Below are 20,000 nucleotides of genomic sequence, written 5' to 3' on the forward strand. Positions count from 1 at the left end.
AGTAGTTAGTTAGTAGTTAGTTAGTTCGTTAGTTAGTAGTTAGTTAGTAGTTAGTTAGTTAGTTAGTAGTTAGTTAGTTAGTTAGTTAGTTAGTTAGTTAGTTAGTTAGTTAGTTAGTAGTTAGTTAGTTAGTTAGTTAGTTAGTTAGTTAGTTTAGTTAGTTATAGTTAGTTAGTAGTTAGTTAGTAGTTAGTTAGTTAGTTAGTTAGTTAGTAGTTAGTTAGTTAGTTAGTTAGTTAGTTAGTTAGTTAGTTAGTTAGTAGTTAGTTAGTTAGAGTTAGTAGTTAGTTAGTTAGTTAGTAGTTTTAGTTAGTTAGTTAGTAGTTAGTTAGTTAGTTAGTTAGTTAGTTAGTTAGTTAGTAGTTAGTTAGTTAGTTAGTTAGTTAGTTAGTAGTTAGTTAGTTAGGTGTAGTTAGTTAGTTAGTTAGTTAGTTAGTTAGTTAGTTAGTTAGTTAGTTAGTTAGTTAGTTAGTTAGTTAGTTAGTTAGTTAGTTAGTAGTTAGTTAGTTAGTTAGTTAGTTAGTTAGTTAGTTGTTAGTTAGTGTTAGTTAGTTAGTTAGTTAGTTAGTTAGTTAGTTAGTAGTTAGTTAGTTAGTTAGTTAGTTAGTTTAGTTAGTTAGTTAGTTAGTTAGTTAGTTGTAGTTAGTAGTTAGTTAGTTAGTTAGTAGTTAGTTAGTTAGTAGTTAGTTAGTTAGTTAGTTAGTTAGTTAGTTAGTTAGTTAGTTAGTTAGTTAGTTAGTTTAGTTAGTTAGTTAGTTAGTTAGTTAGTTAGTTAGTTAGTTAGTAGTTAGTTAGTTAGTTAGTAGTTAGTTAGTTAGTTAGTAGTTAGTTAGTTAGTTAGTTAGTTAGTTAGTTAGTTAGTTAGTAGTTAGTTAGTAGTAGTTAGTTAGTAGTTAGTTAGTTAGTTAGTTAGTTAGTTAGTAGTTAGTTAGTTAGTTAGTTAGTTAGTTAGTTAGTTAGTTAGTTAGTGTAGTTAGTTAGTTAGTTAGTAGTTAGTAGTTAGTTAGTTAGTTAGTTAGTAGTAGTTAGTTAGTTAGTTAGTTAGTAGTTAGTTAGTTAGTTAGTTAGTTAGTTAGTTAGTTAGTTAGTTAGTTAGTTAGTTAGTTAGTTAGTTAGTTAGTTAGTAGTTAGTTAGTAGTTAGTTAGTTAGTTAGTTAGTTAGTTAGTTAGTTAGTTAGTTAGTTAGTTAGTTAGTTAGTTAGTTAGTTAGTTAGTTAGTAGTTAGTTAGTTAGTTAGTTAGTTAGTTAGTTAGTTAGTTAGTTAGTTAGTTAGTTAGTTAGTTAGTTAGTTAGTTAGTTAGTAGTTAGTTAGTTAGTTAGTTAGTTTAGTAGTTAGTTAGTTAGTTAGTTAGTTAGTTCGAAGGGATGAATGAATGATAATCTTGTACTACCGGTAGTCCACAGGGCAAAGTTTTCTTGTCCCAGTTGTTGCCACCTGGGGGCATGTTAGCTTGATGTGATTGCATTCAGAGAAAAGAGGTGCTACCAGTACCTCAACTCTGTCGGGGCTATAAACTGTCGAAGACCAAACGTATCCTCGGCCCTTTTCTTGGAATGATTCTCTATGGGGTCGAACCAGAGAACCACACAATCTGGTACCATGGGAAGACCCTCACACAGTGGTTGAAAAAATTCCGACACGGCTGCAATTCGACGTCTTGTGCCAGTTATTGGACACATGCCTTCGTGGTGTACGTGTTGGCTGTGGTTTGAACCCAAACTCGCTCTAATAAAGTGTTGGTTAAAAGACTAATGCATGGTGAAGACTATAATTCGGGATAAGTTCGGTGCTGCTGCAGAGACAACACAGAAGAAGTGCCGCAGAATAGTGACTGCGGGGACTAAGTGTTGGAAATGAATTGTTGTCGTTGAGTTTCACTATGGTGAAGGGTATAAAAATAGTTAACATTTTAATCCGAAATTTATAGCAGACGTGGAGAATGAATTGAGGAATCATTTGCCATGAAAAACTCACTTTGGCCCAAAATTGAGTAAAAAATTTTTGAATACAGGGTTGTCGACACTCATAACTGGAGTAAGGTATAATATGATCGATCATGACCGACTATACATTCCTATTTATTTATCTTTATAAATGACACAAAATGTGGTCTTTTGATAGTCGCTTAATTATCGCCCTTTGTGTGCTTTTAAGTGGTATGTCGACAGCGGTTCCAATTGTAATCAAAATGTAAAACTACCTTTGTAAAACAAATTACACAAGTGAAGTTCCATTAGTTGAGTATGCTTGTTTGGATAAGTAGAAAAATATTTGTAAAAATACCAAAGTTGCCACGTTTTACATTTACAGGGTGTTGTTGAATTTGCTAAAAGTAACTTCTTGGTTAATTTAACGCATTATTAATTAAACTTAAAGCTTTTTTTAATTCGATTTCAGTTTTATTTAAAGTTTTCTTTATACAGTTTACAATTTTAAATTTTTATAGTTAAATTTTATAGTTATTAATAAAAATATTAACTAATGATTAGATAAGTTTTATTTCATTATTAAAACTAATGCAAATAACTTTGATTAATGGCTAGAGGGCTGCTTAAAAAACATTACCGTAACCGTTAAATGTTACCTATTTTTCTTAAACGATAATGATGATAATTATATACATAAATAAATTAGAATAAATATTAGAATATTTGGAAAATTTTCAAAATAAAAGAATATACAAATATATAAAAGTAATTAGTTATTAAAGAACATTCTACCAGAAATATACTTTTCTTGTAAATTTTTAATTAATTTAAAAAAAAGCTATGTTAAATAATTTCATTATTTTTCCCTCATTTATCATCATTATCGTGACTTAAAAAAAATTAAACCAAATACTTCTATAAAAAGCTAATTTTTAATAAAATAAAACATTTTTATGTTCCATTTTTCCTTTGCTTAAAAAATTATTTGTTTAACAATAAATATGCAAAATTGGCTTAATGCAAATAAAAGGTACACACCTACTAAAATAAATCAACTAAATAATAAATCACATTAGATCAACTAAAATTAATAAAATTTTAGAAATTTAACAAAACACTTTTCATCATTTTCATTAAATGCCGGCAGATGACGTCTCCTTCGTACACCCTGATATTCTCCCGTGGTAGCTGATCTTCCTTTGCCGGGGAAACCACGAGCAAATGGTGGCTTGGCATTGGTGGTGACGTAATAAGTGCCACGGGCTCTGTAATTAGGGAATTAGGTTGGAACAGGGTTAATATTTAAAATTAAATAAAAAATAATAATTAGAAAAGTTTTTCTAATAAAAATGTATAACGAAAGCTTTGTCTAATGAAACTTTCTAATAAAAGCTTTCTTTGTTTTGTTAAACTTTACCTAACGAAAACTTTTCTAAAAAAACTTTTCTTTGTCAACGAAAACTTTTTATAGATTACTTTGTCTAACGAAAACTTTTCTATAGAAAACTTTGTCTAACAAAAACTTTTCTATAGAAAACATTGAACAACGAAAACTTTGTCCATCAGAAACTTTTCTATAGAAAACTTTGAATAACGAAACTTTGTCTAACGAAAACTTTTCAATAGAAACTTTGTATAACGAAAACTTTTTCACAGAAAACTGTGTCTAACAAAAACTTTTATGTAGAAAACTTTGTCTAACGAAAACTTTTCTATATAAAACTTTGACGAAAACTTTTCTTTAGAAAACTTTGTCTAACGAAAAACTTTTTCTATAGAAAACTGTATCTAACGAAAACCTTTTCTATAGAAAATTTTGTCTAACGAAAACTTTTCTATAGAAAATTTTGTCTAACGAAAACTTTTCTATAGAAAACTTTGGCTAACGAAAACTTTTCTGTAGAAAACTTTGTCTAACGAAAACTTTTCTTTAGAAAACTTTGTCTCACGAAAACTTTTCTATAAAAAACTGTGTCTAACCAAAACTTTTCTATAGAGAACTGTGTGTAACGAAAACTTTTCTATAGAAAAGTTTTCTATAGAAAACTTTGTCTAACGAAAACTTTTCTATAGAAAACTTTGTCTAACGAAAACTTTTCTATAGAAAACTTTGTCTAACGAAAACTTTTCTATAGAAAACTTTGTCTAACGAAATCTTTTCTATAGAAAACTTTGTCTAACGAAAACTTTTCTATAGAAAACTTTGTCTAACGAAAACTTTTCTATAGAAAACTTTGTCTAACGAAAACTTTTCTATAGAAAACTTTGTCTAACGAGAACTTTTCTATAGAAAATTTAGTCTCACGAAAACTTTTCTATAAAATACTTCTCTTAACAAAAACTTTGTCTAACAAAAGCTTTTCTGTAAAAGAAACTTAAGAATAGACTTCTAGTCTAACGAAATGTTATTTCTGAAATGTAATCGATAACTTTATGGTTAATTTTTTCTTACTTATGTGATACATGTTCGCCCATTAACACATATTCCGAGTCCTTGGGTTCACACCAACCTATCAGATAGGTAAATAGGTTTGGACAAGGACCGGCGTAGAAACCTTTTTTCGTAGTAATCGATTCAATAAAGTAGGGTGTAACCTTTGTATGATCACAAGCCAATGTTTCTGGAAAATAAAATAGAAAACAATTTATTTATTTAAAACGATCTCCTATAAGATATTAAACAAAAACTTACGAAATAGAGTAGCTGACCCCACACAGGCGGGCTGACGAGTACCACCATTTACGTAGAAATCCGCATGACCACTAGAATGCCATTGACCTAAAATACCGGCACCTGTATGTAAAACATCCACAAAATGAGCATCTGATGAATCCAAGTCCCTTGAGTTATTGGCGCCCGCATAAAAGAATATTGTAGGATCTAGAGCAGTAATTCTACCCATTTTACCCTCGCCTGGTTTTAGATAGTTAGCCACCAGACCCGCTATATGGGCACCCACACTGTAACCGATAAAATGTAAATCATCCGGTTGTACCCCTCTCGGATGTCTGGCTAAATATTTCACCAACTGAGATATACAAAGACCACCAAAACGTGGTGCCCAATCCATTTGACTGAGACAGGGTTCCTTTACCGCTGAACCATAATCCACAATAATAATATTATATTCCCCTATACTAAAGTAAGCTTGCCGTATATCGGGACTTGGACTCAAATTACGACCACCACCAAAGCCATGTATTATAATTTTGGTAGGATGTCGCGGATTAAAATGCGTATAGTATAGGGCATTATCGTTAAGAACATCTATAAATTCGGGATTATCCTGTGTGCGTCGAGTGTATAGGAAAAATTGTATTTTAGGATGGGGACATCGAAATGGTTTCTCCAAACAGGATTCTGTGACATAAACTTGGGTTTCATTTTTAGCTTGAGCTTCTGTAAAAAGTGAAAAGTTGAAATAGTTTTTTAGCAGTGTATTTAAATTATATAATCATATTTTGCGGAAAAAACAGGTTGCCACAAACATTTTTAAAACTAGAGAAAATTTAACACCTAAATCTATGTTTCGTGTGTCATTTTATGTGTTTGTAAAAACACATTTTTTTTCCTTATTTGCCATCAAAACAAAGTTAGGTGAAATAAACGAACATCCTCAGCATGCAATCCAATGATGTGCAAACGAATTAAGAAAAATAGGGGAGTTCACTTTTCTATAGAAAACTTATCAAATGAAAACTTTTCCAAACTTTTCTAACGCAAACTTTTGTATAGAAACCTTTGTCTAACGAAAACTTTTCTATAGAAAATTTGTCTAACAAAAACTTTTCTATAGAAAATTTGTCTAACAAAAACTTTTCTATAGAAAACTTTTCTATAAAAAACTTTGTCTAACGAATGCCTTTCTATAGAAAACTTTGTCTAACGAAAACTCTTCTATAGAAAACTTTGTCTCACGAAAACTTTTCTTTACAAAACTTTGTCTCACGAAAACTTTTCTTTTGAAAACATTGTCTCACGAATACTTTTCTATAGAAATTTTGTCTAACGAAAACTTTTCTATAAAAAACTTTGTCTCACGAAAACTTTCCTATAGAAAACTTTGTCTCACGAAAACTTTCCTATAGAAAACTTTGTCTCACAAAAACTTTTCTATAGAAAACTTCTCTACCAACGACTTTTTTTTAAAAACTTTGTCTAAAGAAAACTTTATCTAACGAAAGTTTTTCTATAGAAAACTTTGTCTAACGAAAGCTTTTCTATAGAAAACTTTGTCTAATGAAAGCTTTTCTATAGAAAACTTTGTCTAATGAAAGCTTTTCTATAGAAAACTTTGTCTAACGAAAAGGCCCGATAGAGGCCTAGGTGTATTTCTTCGGATTTGATGTATATACATCCTCCTTTCAAACTAACTAACTAACTAACTAACTTGTCTAACGAAAGCTTTTCTATAGAAAACTGTGTCTAATGAAAGCTTTTCTATAGAAAACCTTGTCTAACGAAAACTTTTCTATAGAAAACTTTGTTTAACGAAAACTTTTTTATAGAAAACTTCGTCTAAGAAACCTTTCCTAACGAAAACTTTGTCTAACGAAAACTTTGTCTAACGAAAACTTTGTCTAACGAAAGCTTTTCTATAGAAAACTTTGTCTAACGAAAACTTTTCTATAGAAAACTTTGTCTCACGAAAACTTTTCTATAGAAAACTTGTCTAACGAAGACTTTTCGAAGACCTTTCCTAACGAAAATTTTGTCTAACGAAAGCATTTCTATAGAAAACTTTGTCTAACGAAAACTTTTCTATAGAAAACTTTGTCTAACGAAAGCTTTTCTATAGAGAACTTTGTCTAACGAAAGCTTTTCTATAGAAAACTTTGTCTAACGAAAACTTTTCTATAGAAAACTTTGTCTAACGAAAGCTTTTCTATAGAAAACTTTGTCTAACGAGAACTTTATCTAAGGAAAGCTTTTCTATAGGAAACTTTGTCTAACGAAAGCTTTTCTATAGAAAACTTTGTCTAACGAAAGCTTTTCTATAGAAAACTTTGTCTAACGAAAGCTTTTCTATAGAAAACTTTGTCTAACGAAAGCTTTTCTATAGAAAACTTTGTCTAACGAAAGCTTTTCTTTAGAAAACTTTGTCTAACGAAACTTTCCTATAGAAAACTTTGTCTCACGAAAACTTTTCTATAGAAAACTTGTCTAACGAAGACTTTTCTATAGAAAACTTTGTCTAACGAAAACTTTATCTAACGAAATCTTTTCTATATAAAACTTTGTCTAACGAAAGCTTTTCTATAGAAAACTTTGTCTAACGAAAGCTTTTCTATAGAAAACTTTGTCTAACGAAACTTTCCTATAGAAAACTTTGTCTCACGAAAACTTTTCTATAGAAAACTTGTCTAACGAAAACTTTTTTATAGAAAACTTCGTCTAAAAAACCTTTCCTAACGAAAACTTTGTCTAACGACAGCTTTTCTATAGAAAACTTTGTCTAACGAAAGCTTTCCTATAGAGAACTTTGTCTAACGAAAGCTTTTCTATAGAAAACTTTGTCTAAGGAAACTTTTCTATAGAAAACTTTGTCTAACGAAAACTTTATCTAACGAAAACTTTTGTATAAAAAACTTTATCTAATGAAAGCTTTTATTTTTTTGAGCACTGTATACGATGGAAACCCATGTTAATAGTAACTCCCACAAGTGAATATCCTTATTAACAAACAAGTTTATTTTTAGTATTTTTTCTCATTTTCCAATACTACGTCATAGTCAAGTTTTTTTTTGTATTTCTTTTATTGCATTTTTCCAAAGAAAAAGGAAAGTAAAAGTACCGGAAGTTTTTGTGTTTATCTCTTCCACAAATTGTCTGCTCCTTCTATAACGGTTTAAAAACAAATACTGTTGTTGTTATTATTTTAATATTAATTTTATTTTTCCATACAACTAGTGGGACTCGTTTTCAAAACTGATCAGACCAGACCAGCTGTAATTGTGACAGCATGTTTGAAAATTATGTTTCTGTATATATTTTTTTAATTTTGGCGCCATTTAATAAACCAAATACCAGGTACTTTAACTTGATATTACTCTATGAATGTCCAGACTTTGAGCCTATTTACATAAGTTATTAAGCGGAAAAGTTTTATTAAGTATATTTATGGAAAATTGTTTTTTTAAAGTATTGAACTACTGACTTTATTTGTTATGGCGTTTCGAAATATTTTTCATTTATAATTGAGATCAACATGGGATCAAAGGAAATTGCAAAACAATAGTTTATATTGAGATTAATTGGAGCATAATTACTGGGAACATAATAGTGTTATTTACTGTCATTTTATAAAAATAAATTGACATAAATTGTTCCTTTTTGCAAAAATTGTGTGAATTGTCTTTCAAAAACTTTGAAATATTTTAATATCAAATTACGACTTATCAGCCCCTAAGTTTTGTAAGCCAAACATTTGACACCCTTGTTTAATTATTTATGAACTGTTTACAATCGCTGGGGGTCTTTTTTACAAGTAATAGCCTCTGCATATGAACCCCATCGTATCTCCTTCACTATAACAATTTTGCTTCAAAACCTCCAACTATCTGATTTTTTAACTACATACTCCGATGTAAACACAAAAAGTTCATTTAAGTGATTATTTACCTACAAAATTTAAACCTCTTAACATAATGACACTAAAACATGTCAGTTTGTTTGTTTTTCAACAATTTTTTTGCGCAAAATTAACATACTGTTTTTGTTTTTTGTAAACCACGGGTCCGTTTTTTAAAACGATCATCATGTCTACTACAATTGCAAATGAATCTTGCATTAACTTGAACTTCCATGATTATCTAATAATTTTATTTAGAGTTTTAGTTTTTATCTTTTTGCTGTTCCACCGACTTCCTACTTTTGTTTACGTTTTATGTAGCGTATTTTTGCATTGCATTTAACAAATTTGTTAAAACTACAGCGTTAACACGATGAAAAGTTTGAGTGGTTTTGTTTGTAGTCAAAATAAACATGTTTGCATGTATGTATGTATGTATGTCTGTCGTCTTCATCGGTGTAATAGCAAAGTGATCACGGTTCGTTCATAAATGTTGCACAAATGAACGTGAGTAGCATCAATATGATTAAATTTTTTTATTACTATTGTAGACCTAGTTACAAGAAACCGACGAGAGAAGAGACGGAAACAAAACAGATCATAAATAAAGTAGAAAATAAATTTATTAATACAATATGAGATAATATTAATTGAATAATAAAAGGGCCAGTTGGAATAACTAACTAACTAAAACTAACTAACTAACTAACTAACTAACTAACTAACTAACTAACTAACTAACTACTAACTAACTAACTAACTAACTACTAACTAACTACTAACTAACTAACTAACTAACTAACTAACTACTAACTAACTAACTACTAACTAACTAACTAACTAACTAACTAACTAACTACTAACTAACTAACTAACTAACTAACTAACTAACTACTAACTAACTACTACTAACTAACTAACTAACTAACTAACTAACTACTAACTAACTAACTAACTACTAACTAACTAACTAACTAACTAACTAACTAACACTAACTAACTAACTAACTACTAACTAACTAACTAACTACTAACTAACTAACTACTAACTAACTAACTACTACTAACTAACTAACTAACTAACTAACTACTAACTAACTAACTAACTAACTAACTAACTAACTAACTACTAACTAACTACTAACTAACTAACTAACTAACTAACTAACTACTAACTACTAACTAACTAACTAACTAACTAACTACTAACTAACTAACTAACTACTAACTAACTAACTAACTAACTAACTACTAACTAACTAACTAACTAACTACTAACTAACTAACTAACTAACTAACTAACTAACTACTAACTAACTAACTAACTAACTAACTAACTACTAACTAACTAACTAACTACTAACTAACTAACTACTAACTAACTAACTAACTAACTAACTAACTAACTAACTAACTAACTAACTAACTAACTACTAACTAACTAACTAACTAACTAACTAACTAACTACTAACTAACTAACTAACTAACTAACTAACTAACTACTAACTAACTAACTAACTAACTAACTAACTACTAACTAACTAACTAACTAACTACTAACTACTAACTAACTAACTAACTAACTAACTACTAACTAACTAACTAACTAACTAACTACTAACTAACTAACTACTAACTAACTAACTAACTAACTAACACTAACTAACTAACTAACTACTAACTAACTAACTAACTACTAACTAACTAACTAACTACTAACTAACTCTACTAACTAACTAACTAACTAACTAACTAACTACTAACTAACTAACTAACTAACTAACTAACTAACTAACTACTACTACTAACTAACTAACTACTAACTAACACTAACTACTAACTAACTACTACTACTAACTAACTACTAACTAACTACTACAACTAACTAACTAACTAACTAACTACTAACTAACTAACTAACTAACTAACTAACTAACTAACTAACTAACTAACTAACTAACTAACTAACTAACTAACTACTAACTAACTAACTAACTAACTACTAACTAACTAACTAACTAACTAACTACTAACTACTAACTAAACTAACTAACTAACTAACTAACTAACTACTACTACCTAACTAACTAACTAACTAACTAACTAACTAACTAACTAACTAACTAACACTAACTAACTAACTAACTAACTACTAACTAACTAACTAACTAACTAACTACTAACTAACTAACTAACTAACTAACTAACTACAACTAACTACTAACTAACTAACTACTACTACTAACTAACTACTAACTAACTAACTAACTACTAACTAACTAACTAACTAACTAACTAACTAACTAACTAACTAACTAACTAACTAACTAACACTAACTAACTACTAACTAACTACTAACTACTAACTAACTAACTAACTAACTAACTACTAACTAACTAACTAACTAACTAACTAACTACCTAACTAACTAACTAACTACTAACTACTAACTAACTACTACTAACTAACTAACTACTAACTACTAACTAACTAACTACTAAACTAACTAACTAACTAACTACTAACTAACTAACTAACTAACTTAACTAACTAACTAACTAACTAACTACTAACTACTAACTAACTAACTAACTAACTAACTAACTAACTAACTACTAACTAACTAACTAACTAACTAACTAACTAACAACTAACTAACTAACTAACTACCTAAACTAACTACCTAACTAACTACCTAACTAACTAACTAACTAACTAACTAAATAACTAACTAACTAACTAACTAACCAACTAACTAACTAAGTAACTCTTGTTTAGTTCTAGTTCAGTTCTAGTTCACTTTTAGTTCAGTTCTAGTTCAGTTCTAGTTCAGTTCTAGTTCAGTTCTAGTTCAGTTCTAGTTCAGTTCTAGTTCAGTTCTAGTTCAGTTCTAGTTCAGTTCTAGTTCAGTTCTAGTTCAGTTAGTTCAGTTCTAGTTCAGTTCTACTTTCTAGTTCAGTTATAGTTCAGTTCAGTTCTAGTTCAGTTCTAGTTCAGTTCTAGTTCACTTCTAGTTCACTTCTAGTTCAGTTCCAGTTCGTTTTCTGACCTGTTCTAGTATTTTTTTCTCAATGTTTATTTTTTCAATTATTTGCATCAATATTAACTTAGGTTTTCTCAATATTACGATTTCTTTCTCAATTATGATTTACGTTTTTCGAATATTAATTAGATTTCAATTCAATTTCAATTATGTATTATTCAATATTATTTTTTAATATTTAATTACAATTCTTTTCTTGTTTTAACATTAGTTTTGATTGTTAAATTTCAATTGGTATTTTCACAATTATAATTTGAAATTCTGAATTGGTATTGGATAGATTTCATAAATTAATTTCTTAATTTTATATTGCATTTCAATTTGCTTTTGCACAATGTAAATTCGATTTTTCTCAATTTTACATGATGTATTAAGTGGATTATATTCTTTAGGAAGCAATAACTCAATGTAATAAATCTGAGAATTTATAATCTGGTAAAAGTATCACAGTTAAAAAAGTAAGGCATGTCATCATAAAGCTCCATTAAAGCTGTTTAAGTGTCTATTAGCAAATGTTTAGAGTGTTTGTTAGTTTTTTTTGTTTTATACATTTTATTTTACTTTTATTTTTATCATATTTGTTATTAACAGTGTTACACTTAACTTTATTTGGACAAATAAATTAAAAAAAAAAAAACTAAAATTATAAAATATTTCTGGTTTACTTCCACACAAACACTAATTTTTCGTTTAATTTTCTGTTGCGGTTTTTTTATGAAACTTATTCATTTTTTTTATCGCGTAGCCAGACTGAAAAACACAGATTTCCTAATTTTTTGTTGCTAAATTTCATTAAATATTTAAGTAGTTTTTTGATTTTTTTAAATTAAATTTTTCGTAAAATTTTATTTTTATTATTTATGATTGATTGTTTAATAATTTAAACTAGTTTAGTCACGTTACATTTGTGTTTAAATACTTATGTCATTTGTAAATGTTATCAAAAAGGTGTTAGCACAACTTTTTAGGGGTGTTTTGGGTGGAAGAAACAAGTTGATTATTTAAGTAAAATAAAAAAAAAATAATAAATTATGTTTATGATATAAATTTGGTAAATATTTTAACTGACGGAAAAATGTTATTACAGAAAAATATGCAAATCATTTAAATAGACGTAATAATTTTATAAAATTTTGTTATAGTTTACAAAAAACTTCCTTCAAATTTGATTATGTCAATATTTGCTATATTTATTTCATAATAATTTTGATAAAAGTACATAACAATCGATCGATTTTCTATAGATAACTAAACGATCGTATATACACATTAATGATCAATAAGTTTTATCTAGAGACAACTTAAAGATCGCTCAGTTTTATATAGAAAGCATAACAACCGATCAATTGTCTATTTAAAACTAACGATCAAAGAGTGTTCTAGAAAAAGTTCATTCTGTTTTAATTTAATAATCGACCGATCGATATAGAACACTTAAATATCTTTAAGGTTTTCTAGTGAAAAATTTAATGAAACTTAACGATCGCCCCATTTTCTATAAAACATAAAACAAGCGATCAACATTCTATAGATCCGCACTCTATAGAACACTTAAAGATCGTTTAGTTTTCTAGCGAAAATATAATGATCGATCATTTTTATTTATAGAAAATGAATGATCGTTCAGCGATCAATATTCTATAGAAAAATTAACGATCGTATAAATAGATCACTTTACTATAGAAACAAATTTTGTATAAATAACTTAATAAATGATCAGCTCTCTATAGAACACTTAAAGATCGTTTAGTTTTCTAATGAAAATATAATGATCGATAATTTTTATTTTTAGAAAATTAATGATCATTAAGCGATCAATATTCTATAGAAGAATTAACGATCATATAAATAGATCACTTTACTATAGAAACAATTTTTCTAAAAATAACTTAATAAACGATCAGCTCTCTATAGAACACTAAAAGATCGTTTAGTTTTCTAGTAAAATATTTATTTATAAAAAATTATTGATCGTTCAGCGATCAATATTCTATAGAAAAATTAACGATCTTATAAATAAACTTAATAAACGATCAGCTCTCTATAGAACTCTTCAAGATCGTTTAGTTTTCTAGTGAAAATATAATGATCGAAAATTTAAGGATTTATCAGTTATCTGAGAAATGTTAACGATCGATCTGTTGTCTATAGAAAACATAAATGAACGATCAAATAGTTTTCTATAGAAAATGATCGTACACTTTTATATAAATAACTAAATCTTCGATCAGTTGTCTATAGAGAAATAGTTTTCTATAGAAAATGATCGTACACTTTTATATAAATAACTAAATCATCGATCAGTTGTCTATAGAGAACTTAACGATCATTCAGCTTCTATTGGAAATTTTATGATTGATCAGTTTTAAAACTTTAAATTTTCAATGAATGTTTATTTATTCAAAATTTTATGATTGATTAGTTTTATCTATAGAAGTTTTCTTTAAAAACAAACTTAACGATCGACCAGTTTTATAATAAACTTGATGATCGTTAAGTTTTCTATAAAAAATTAGGTTTTATCTGTGATCCATGATCGTTCACTTAGTTTTTATGGAACATTTTATGATCGATCAGTTTTATCTATAGAATACTTAACAATCGTTAAGTTTTTTTATAGAAAACATTCGATCAGATTTATATAGACAATTTAATGAGCGATCAGTTTTCTTTAAATTAAAACTTAACAATTGATCAGTTTTCTATGTAAAATATAATGATCGCTTTGTGTAAAACTTAATGATCAATAAATTTTTTCTATAAAAAAATCTATGATTAATGGAAACCGCTTTAAACGAATTTGTCCACTACATAGGTGAATCCTTCGATAGCAAACCGTATATACTGACGGTATGCATTGACATCGAAGGCGTCTTCAATAACGTGCACACTGATACTCTTATCCAATCCCAAGACCAGTTTTATGTTGACCGGATGCTACGTAACTGGATCAACTACATGCTATAACTATCAGGTATCAAAAAGGTATCTCGAGGTATACAAACACAGAGGCATAACAAACACAGAATATGTCGGAAACTTTGATAGGCTGATCCTAGATAGAATGTCTTAGTCAAGCGGATCATTAGAGGAAATACCAGTAGGTGGGTCAGGGGTTCTATACTGAAGACAAGCTTCCAGGCAGAAGTCCGAGCAATAATGGAATGTGTAAATTGAATTAGACTAAATATGGCGCCCACAGGGCTTAATATATTTACCGACAGCCGGAAGGCAATTGGGCGATATCTGGTGATGTGAATTAAATCTAAGATCATAGTGGATTGTAAGAAAGCTTTAACTGATTATTCTCCCAGAGGTAAAGTTTGCATAATATGGCTAGCAGGCCACTCAGGAGTAGTCGGCAACGAAAGGGCAAATGAAATAGCTTTAAAGGGAAGGGAGCGCAAAACCATTCGATGTAACAAAAGCTGAATTAAAAATATGGATGAGAGAATCCCATAAGTTGTCTTGGAATAATGAAACGGTGGGTAAAACCACAAAAATCCTATGGGGTGACCCTGATGAGAGCAAGACGAGAAATCCGCTCAAAATGAGCCAGTCCTAGGTTAGTTTACGTATTCTGAGTGGACATCTATATAAAAGTAGACGTGCGGATTCAGACGAATGTAGAGCATTTGGAGAGGACACGAATGCAGAGTTTCACGCATGTCTGACAGTGACATTTTCTTTGCCATTGTCAGGCATTGGTCAGTTTTTTATAGGAATCTTAACGATTATTTAATTTTCTATAGAAAACATCGATCAGATTTATATATTCAACTTTAAGTTTTCGATAAAACTTATTTTATAGAAAATTAACTATTGATCAGTTTTTCCAACAAAAACTTAACGATCTGTCTATACAACATTTAATGACTGTGGAGTTTTCTTTATAAAATATAAAAATCGATCAGTGTTGTTATAGAAAAATTAAAAATCGATCAGTTTTTTTTATAGAAAACTTAAGTAATGATCACTTTTTTATAGCTAAATTAACAATTGATCTGTTTTTTTTTTTTAGAAAACTTAACGATTGATCTCTTGATCACTGTAGAAAACCAAATAATTGATCAGTCTTTGAAATTGTTTTCATAGAAATATTAACCATCTCTAAAGAAAATTTCATTATCGATCAATTTTCTATAGCAAATTTAAAGTTTTCAATAATTTTTTTTGATATTTTAAGAAAATTTTTGTTGATCGTTTTTGATTTAAACATTTTTAGACCTTTTGCTTTTTGAATGTTTAGGAACTTTTAACACAACCCTCGTAGTTACAAACTTTACATATCTTTAACAACTGATACACCCACTAAATATTCAAATTTTTATAGCTAATCATGGTAATTTTGAAATCTTAACATAAAACAATAGCAACTAAATCAATAAATATAACTGTTATAAAATATTATGCATCGTTTAACATAAAAAAATTGTTTTAAAAAATTAACAAACAAAAAAATAAATTACAAAGCAAACCAAATATAAAGATAAAACATCTATGAAAAATCTTGCTAAATATCAAGTGATAAACTAAAATAACTTTATGAGACAAAAACAAATTTTTATGAAAAAAAAGTATTTTACGCGCCAAATAGCAACTGCAACTGTTACAATAATAATAATAAAAGAAGAAGAAAAAAAAAAACATAAAGATTGTAATAAAATCAAGGTGACTAAACATGCAACTTGAATTTGATATCATTTTAGTTGCCTCAAATTATTTCATAATAAGTATAAGCTCTTAGTACAGGTTTAGACAGACAGACAGACAGACAGATAGACAGACAGACAGAGAGACAACTATTGCTGCAACTATTTTCCACAGCAACTACAAGTTGTGGGGGGTATAAAGAGTCATCTAGTGGGTTTTCCTTAAATATTCCATTGCATTATTGTAATGTATTTTTACTATTTCTTTTTTTCAGTTACACACATGGAAGTAAAAGAAAAATTTTGTTTGAATTTTACAAAAATTTCTTCAAATTTTTTTTTTATTTATTATAAAGCAGTTAAAAATTTGTAAATGCCAAGTAAAGTTTTTCAACCGCTTGTTTATGAAAACGAAAAAAACTACATACATAGTTGCCGGAATTTAATTATCATAAAATTTTAAAAATAAAAACAAATCATTGTTAACAGCAGACAAACTCTAAAATTTATACATTTACTAGCAAAAGTAACCCAAACCCGCACAATTTCAACAGTTAAGTAGTAACTAAGTAACCATTTACTTAAAGCTGGTTAAAAATAGTAAACAAAAAATTGAGCAAAACAAAAACTGAAAAAAAAAAACATTATTTGTAAAAGTCTACCTTTTTAAAATATTTTACTATGAAGATGGCCTTTAAAAAACAAAACTAGTGGTTTTCTTGCTAGACGAATATTCGAGAGTTTTGCATTGCGCCAATCAATTGTTATGGTTTATTGAACCAAATCTATGCTTTGTCATGAAATTACATACATAGTTTTGTTTTTGTTTTCATTTTTGCTAAGCTTGAGTGGGTTAAATTGTATTACCAAGTTATACTAATATTTACTTTTAATAATTGGAAATTCCCCTTATTAAACAAAAAAACAATAAATTTGTTTGTGTAAAGAAATTTTGAGAAAATATTTTGTAAACTTAAAAAAAAAACTAAATATAATGTTAAAAAAATATTAAATTAAATGTTTTTTGCGGAAGACTAAAAGAAATGGTTGATTAAGTCTAAGCAAAAACAAAAGACTTAAGACACATGTGCTTTATATTTTTAAAGGTAAAGTATGTGTCTTAAGTCTTTCTATTTTGGTTTTAATGAGTCTTTTATTTAGTTAAAATTAAAAGTAATTGAGACATTTCTCGAGTATATTGATCAGTTTTGTGCTATAATTTTAATATTCGATATGATTTTAAAAGAAATTTAAACCAAAGATCAGTTTCTATAGAAATAGGTGAAAAGTTAACAATTTTCAAAAAAAAAGTTTCAATATTCTATAGAAAACATAACAATTGAAGAGATTTAATTAATTTAAACATCGATCAGATCAGTTTTCTATAGAAAATATAAACATCGATCAGTTTTCTATAGTACACTTAAAGTTCGATTAGTTTTCTCGAGAATATCAAAATAGTGATTAGTTTTCTTTAAATATTGTTTAAGTATTCTTTATAGAAAACATGATCGAAATGTTTTCTATACAAAACTTAATGATCTATCAGTTTTACATAAAAAATTAACAATCCAACAAATTTCTATAGATTGCTCAGTTTTCTCTAAACAACTTAATGATCGGAAACTTAATGATCGATTAGTTTTTTTATAGAAAACTTAACGATCGTTTAGTTTTCTATAGAAAACTTAAACAGCGTTCTGTTTTCATGAGATAACATCAAGATCGATTAGTTTTTCATACAAAACTTAATGTTTGACAATATTTTATAGATGACTTAAAGATCAATTAGTTTTCCATAGAAAACACATATATTGATGGATGAATTTTCTATAAAAAACTTAACAATCGATCAGTTTTATACTGAAGACTTAATAATCGATCAGTTTTATATTGAAGTTCTATCAGTTTTCTCTTGAAGTCTTAACGATCGATCAATTTTCTACCGAAGATTTAATGATCGATCAATTTTCTATAGAAAACTTAATGATCGATCAGTTTTCTATAGAAAACTTAACGATTGATCAGTTTTCTATAGAAAACTTAACGATCGATCAGTTTTCTATAGAAAACTTAACGATCGATCAGTTTTCTATAGAAAACTTAACGATCGATCAGTTTTCTATAGAAAACTTAACGATCGATCAGTTTTCTGTAGAAAACTTAATGATCGATCAGTTTTCTATTGAAAGCTTAATGATCGATCAACTCTCTATAGAAACCTTATTGATCGATCTGTTTTCTAAAGAAAACATAATGATCAATTAGTTTCATACAAAAACTTAACCATCGATCAGTTATCTATAGAAAACTTAATGATCGATCAGTTTTCAGAAGATAACTTAGAGATCGTTCAGTTTTGTATACAAAACATGAAGTTTGATAGTGTTCTAGTCGGGAAGACCGAAGGTGGTGGGTTCGATTCCCACCTGAGGCTCTGGTTAAGGAGCGCACAACAGGCTCGATAGAGGTCTAGGTGTATTTCTTCGGATATGATGTAAATACATCCTTCTAACTAACACTAACCAACTAATGATCGATCTGTTTTCTATAGACAAATTAATGATCGTTCAGTTTTCCATACTAAACTTAATGATCGATGAATTTTCAGAAGATAACTTAAAGATCGATCAGTTTTCTTTACAAAACTTGAAGTTTGATCAGTTCTCTCTAGACAACTTAATGATCGTAAACTTTTCTAACGATCAGTTTCTATAGAAAACTTAATGATCGATCAGTTTTCTATAGATAATTTTAACATCGATCAGTTTTTAATAGAAAAGATCGATCAGTTTTATATAGGCTGCTTAACGATCAATTAGTTTCCTATGGACTTTTTTTTAAATTTTCATTGGATAACTTTATGATTTTTTAACTTTACAATAGACAAGTTTCTTTAATCTTTATACAGAAGACAAAAGCTTAGTTTCAAGCAAGCAAGCTTATGTATAGTTTGTTTTCTTGTCACACAAGAATAAGTTCACAAAATTTAGTTATAAAAACAATATAATTATTTTATTCTTACTTAGAAAACATATAATTCTTGTCATAAAAATGTTTTTTAAACATTTTGTTTAATTGTAATAAAAAATTTTTATAACAATAATTACCTTGACACTTTTTAATAGCATTCAAAGTTATGAGGGATCGCATTTATAAATACATATGTATGTATGTCAGTATTTATTAATTTATACCTTCACAGTATTAAAAAAATAATAATAAAACCTTTTTATTGTGATAAAAAAAAAACATATAATTTCACAACTCACAAACAATAAACATAAATAAATAAAATTCGCACTTGATTTTTATTTAGGTGTCTGTCTGTCCGCCTATTGTATTCACTGAATTAGAAGATAAAAAAACTAAAATACACATAAATGCGTAATTGGGTAACGATGTTACTAACAAACCAATAATAAATATCACTACAAAGCATTTAATAATTACTCTAAGTGCTGCTGCTGCTATTTTCAGAAAACTTAAAAGTCATTTTATCTCATTAACATTATATACATATATTTTCTTGATAGTTTAAATTGTGGCCATTAAATGATGCACCTGTGTCAAATTGTATTTTTTAGCTAATGCGAAACACTTCAGAACTTTTTTTGTTTTTATAAAAAAACCATTAACAATTTAAATATATAATTTTTAAACTTTTTAGTAACAACAATTAGTATTCTTTAATTTTTTTTGTTTATAAAATCCTTGAAATTTTTTATTTCATATTTGGGTTAATGTTTGAACTTAAGTTTACGAGGTGAAATTATTCTGAGGAAAAAAATTGTATAATTAT

General features: G+C 28.0%; 1 protein-coding gene across 1 annotated transcript in view; it reads right to left on the minus strand.

Annotated features, from left to right (window-relative positions):
• Window positions 1-3,047: 3,047 nt before the first annotated feature.
• LOC119605810 (phospholipase A1 member A-like) overlaps window positions 3,048-20,000 on the minus strand; it is a gene marked incomplete at its 3' end in the record, with an annotated part of 21,779 nt that continues 4,826 nt past the window's right edge. Inside the window, exons 3-5 of the mRNA XM_037959124.1 lie at window positions 4,622-5,329; window positions 4,382-4,550; window positions 3,048-3,194 (exon numbers count right to left, since the gene is read on the minus strand). Coding sequence (XP_037815052.1) covers window positions 3,048-3,194; window positions 4,382-4,550; window positions 4,622-5,329 — 1,024 coding nt within the window. The remainder of the gene's footprint in view (window positions 3,195-4,381; window positions 4,551-4,621; window positions 5,330-20,000) is intronic.

The sequence above is a fragment of the Lucilia sericata genome, unplaced genomic scaffold (assembly GCF_015586225.1).
Source record: "Lucilia sericata isolate MDLA Ls3-8-SP2 unplaced genomic scaffold, ASM1558622v1 Contig000521F_arrow, whole genome shotgun sequence".
In the NCBI taxonomy this organism is placed as follows: Eukaryota; Metazoa; Arthropoda; class Insecta; order Diptera; family Calliphoridae; genus Lucilia; species Lucilia sericata.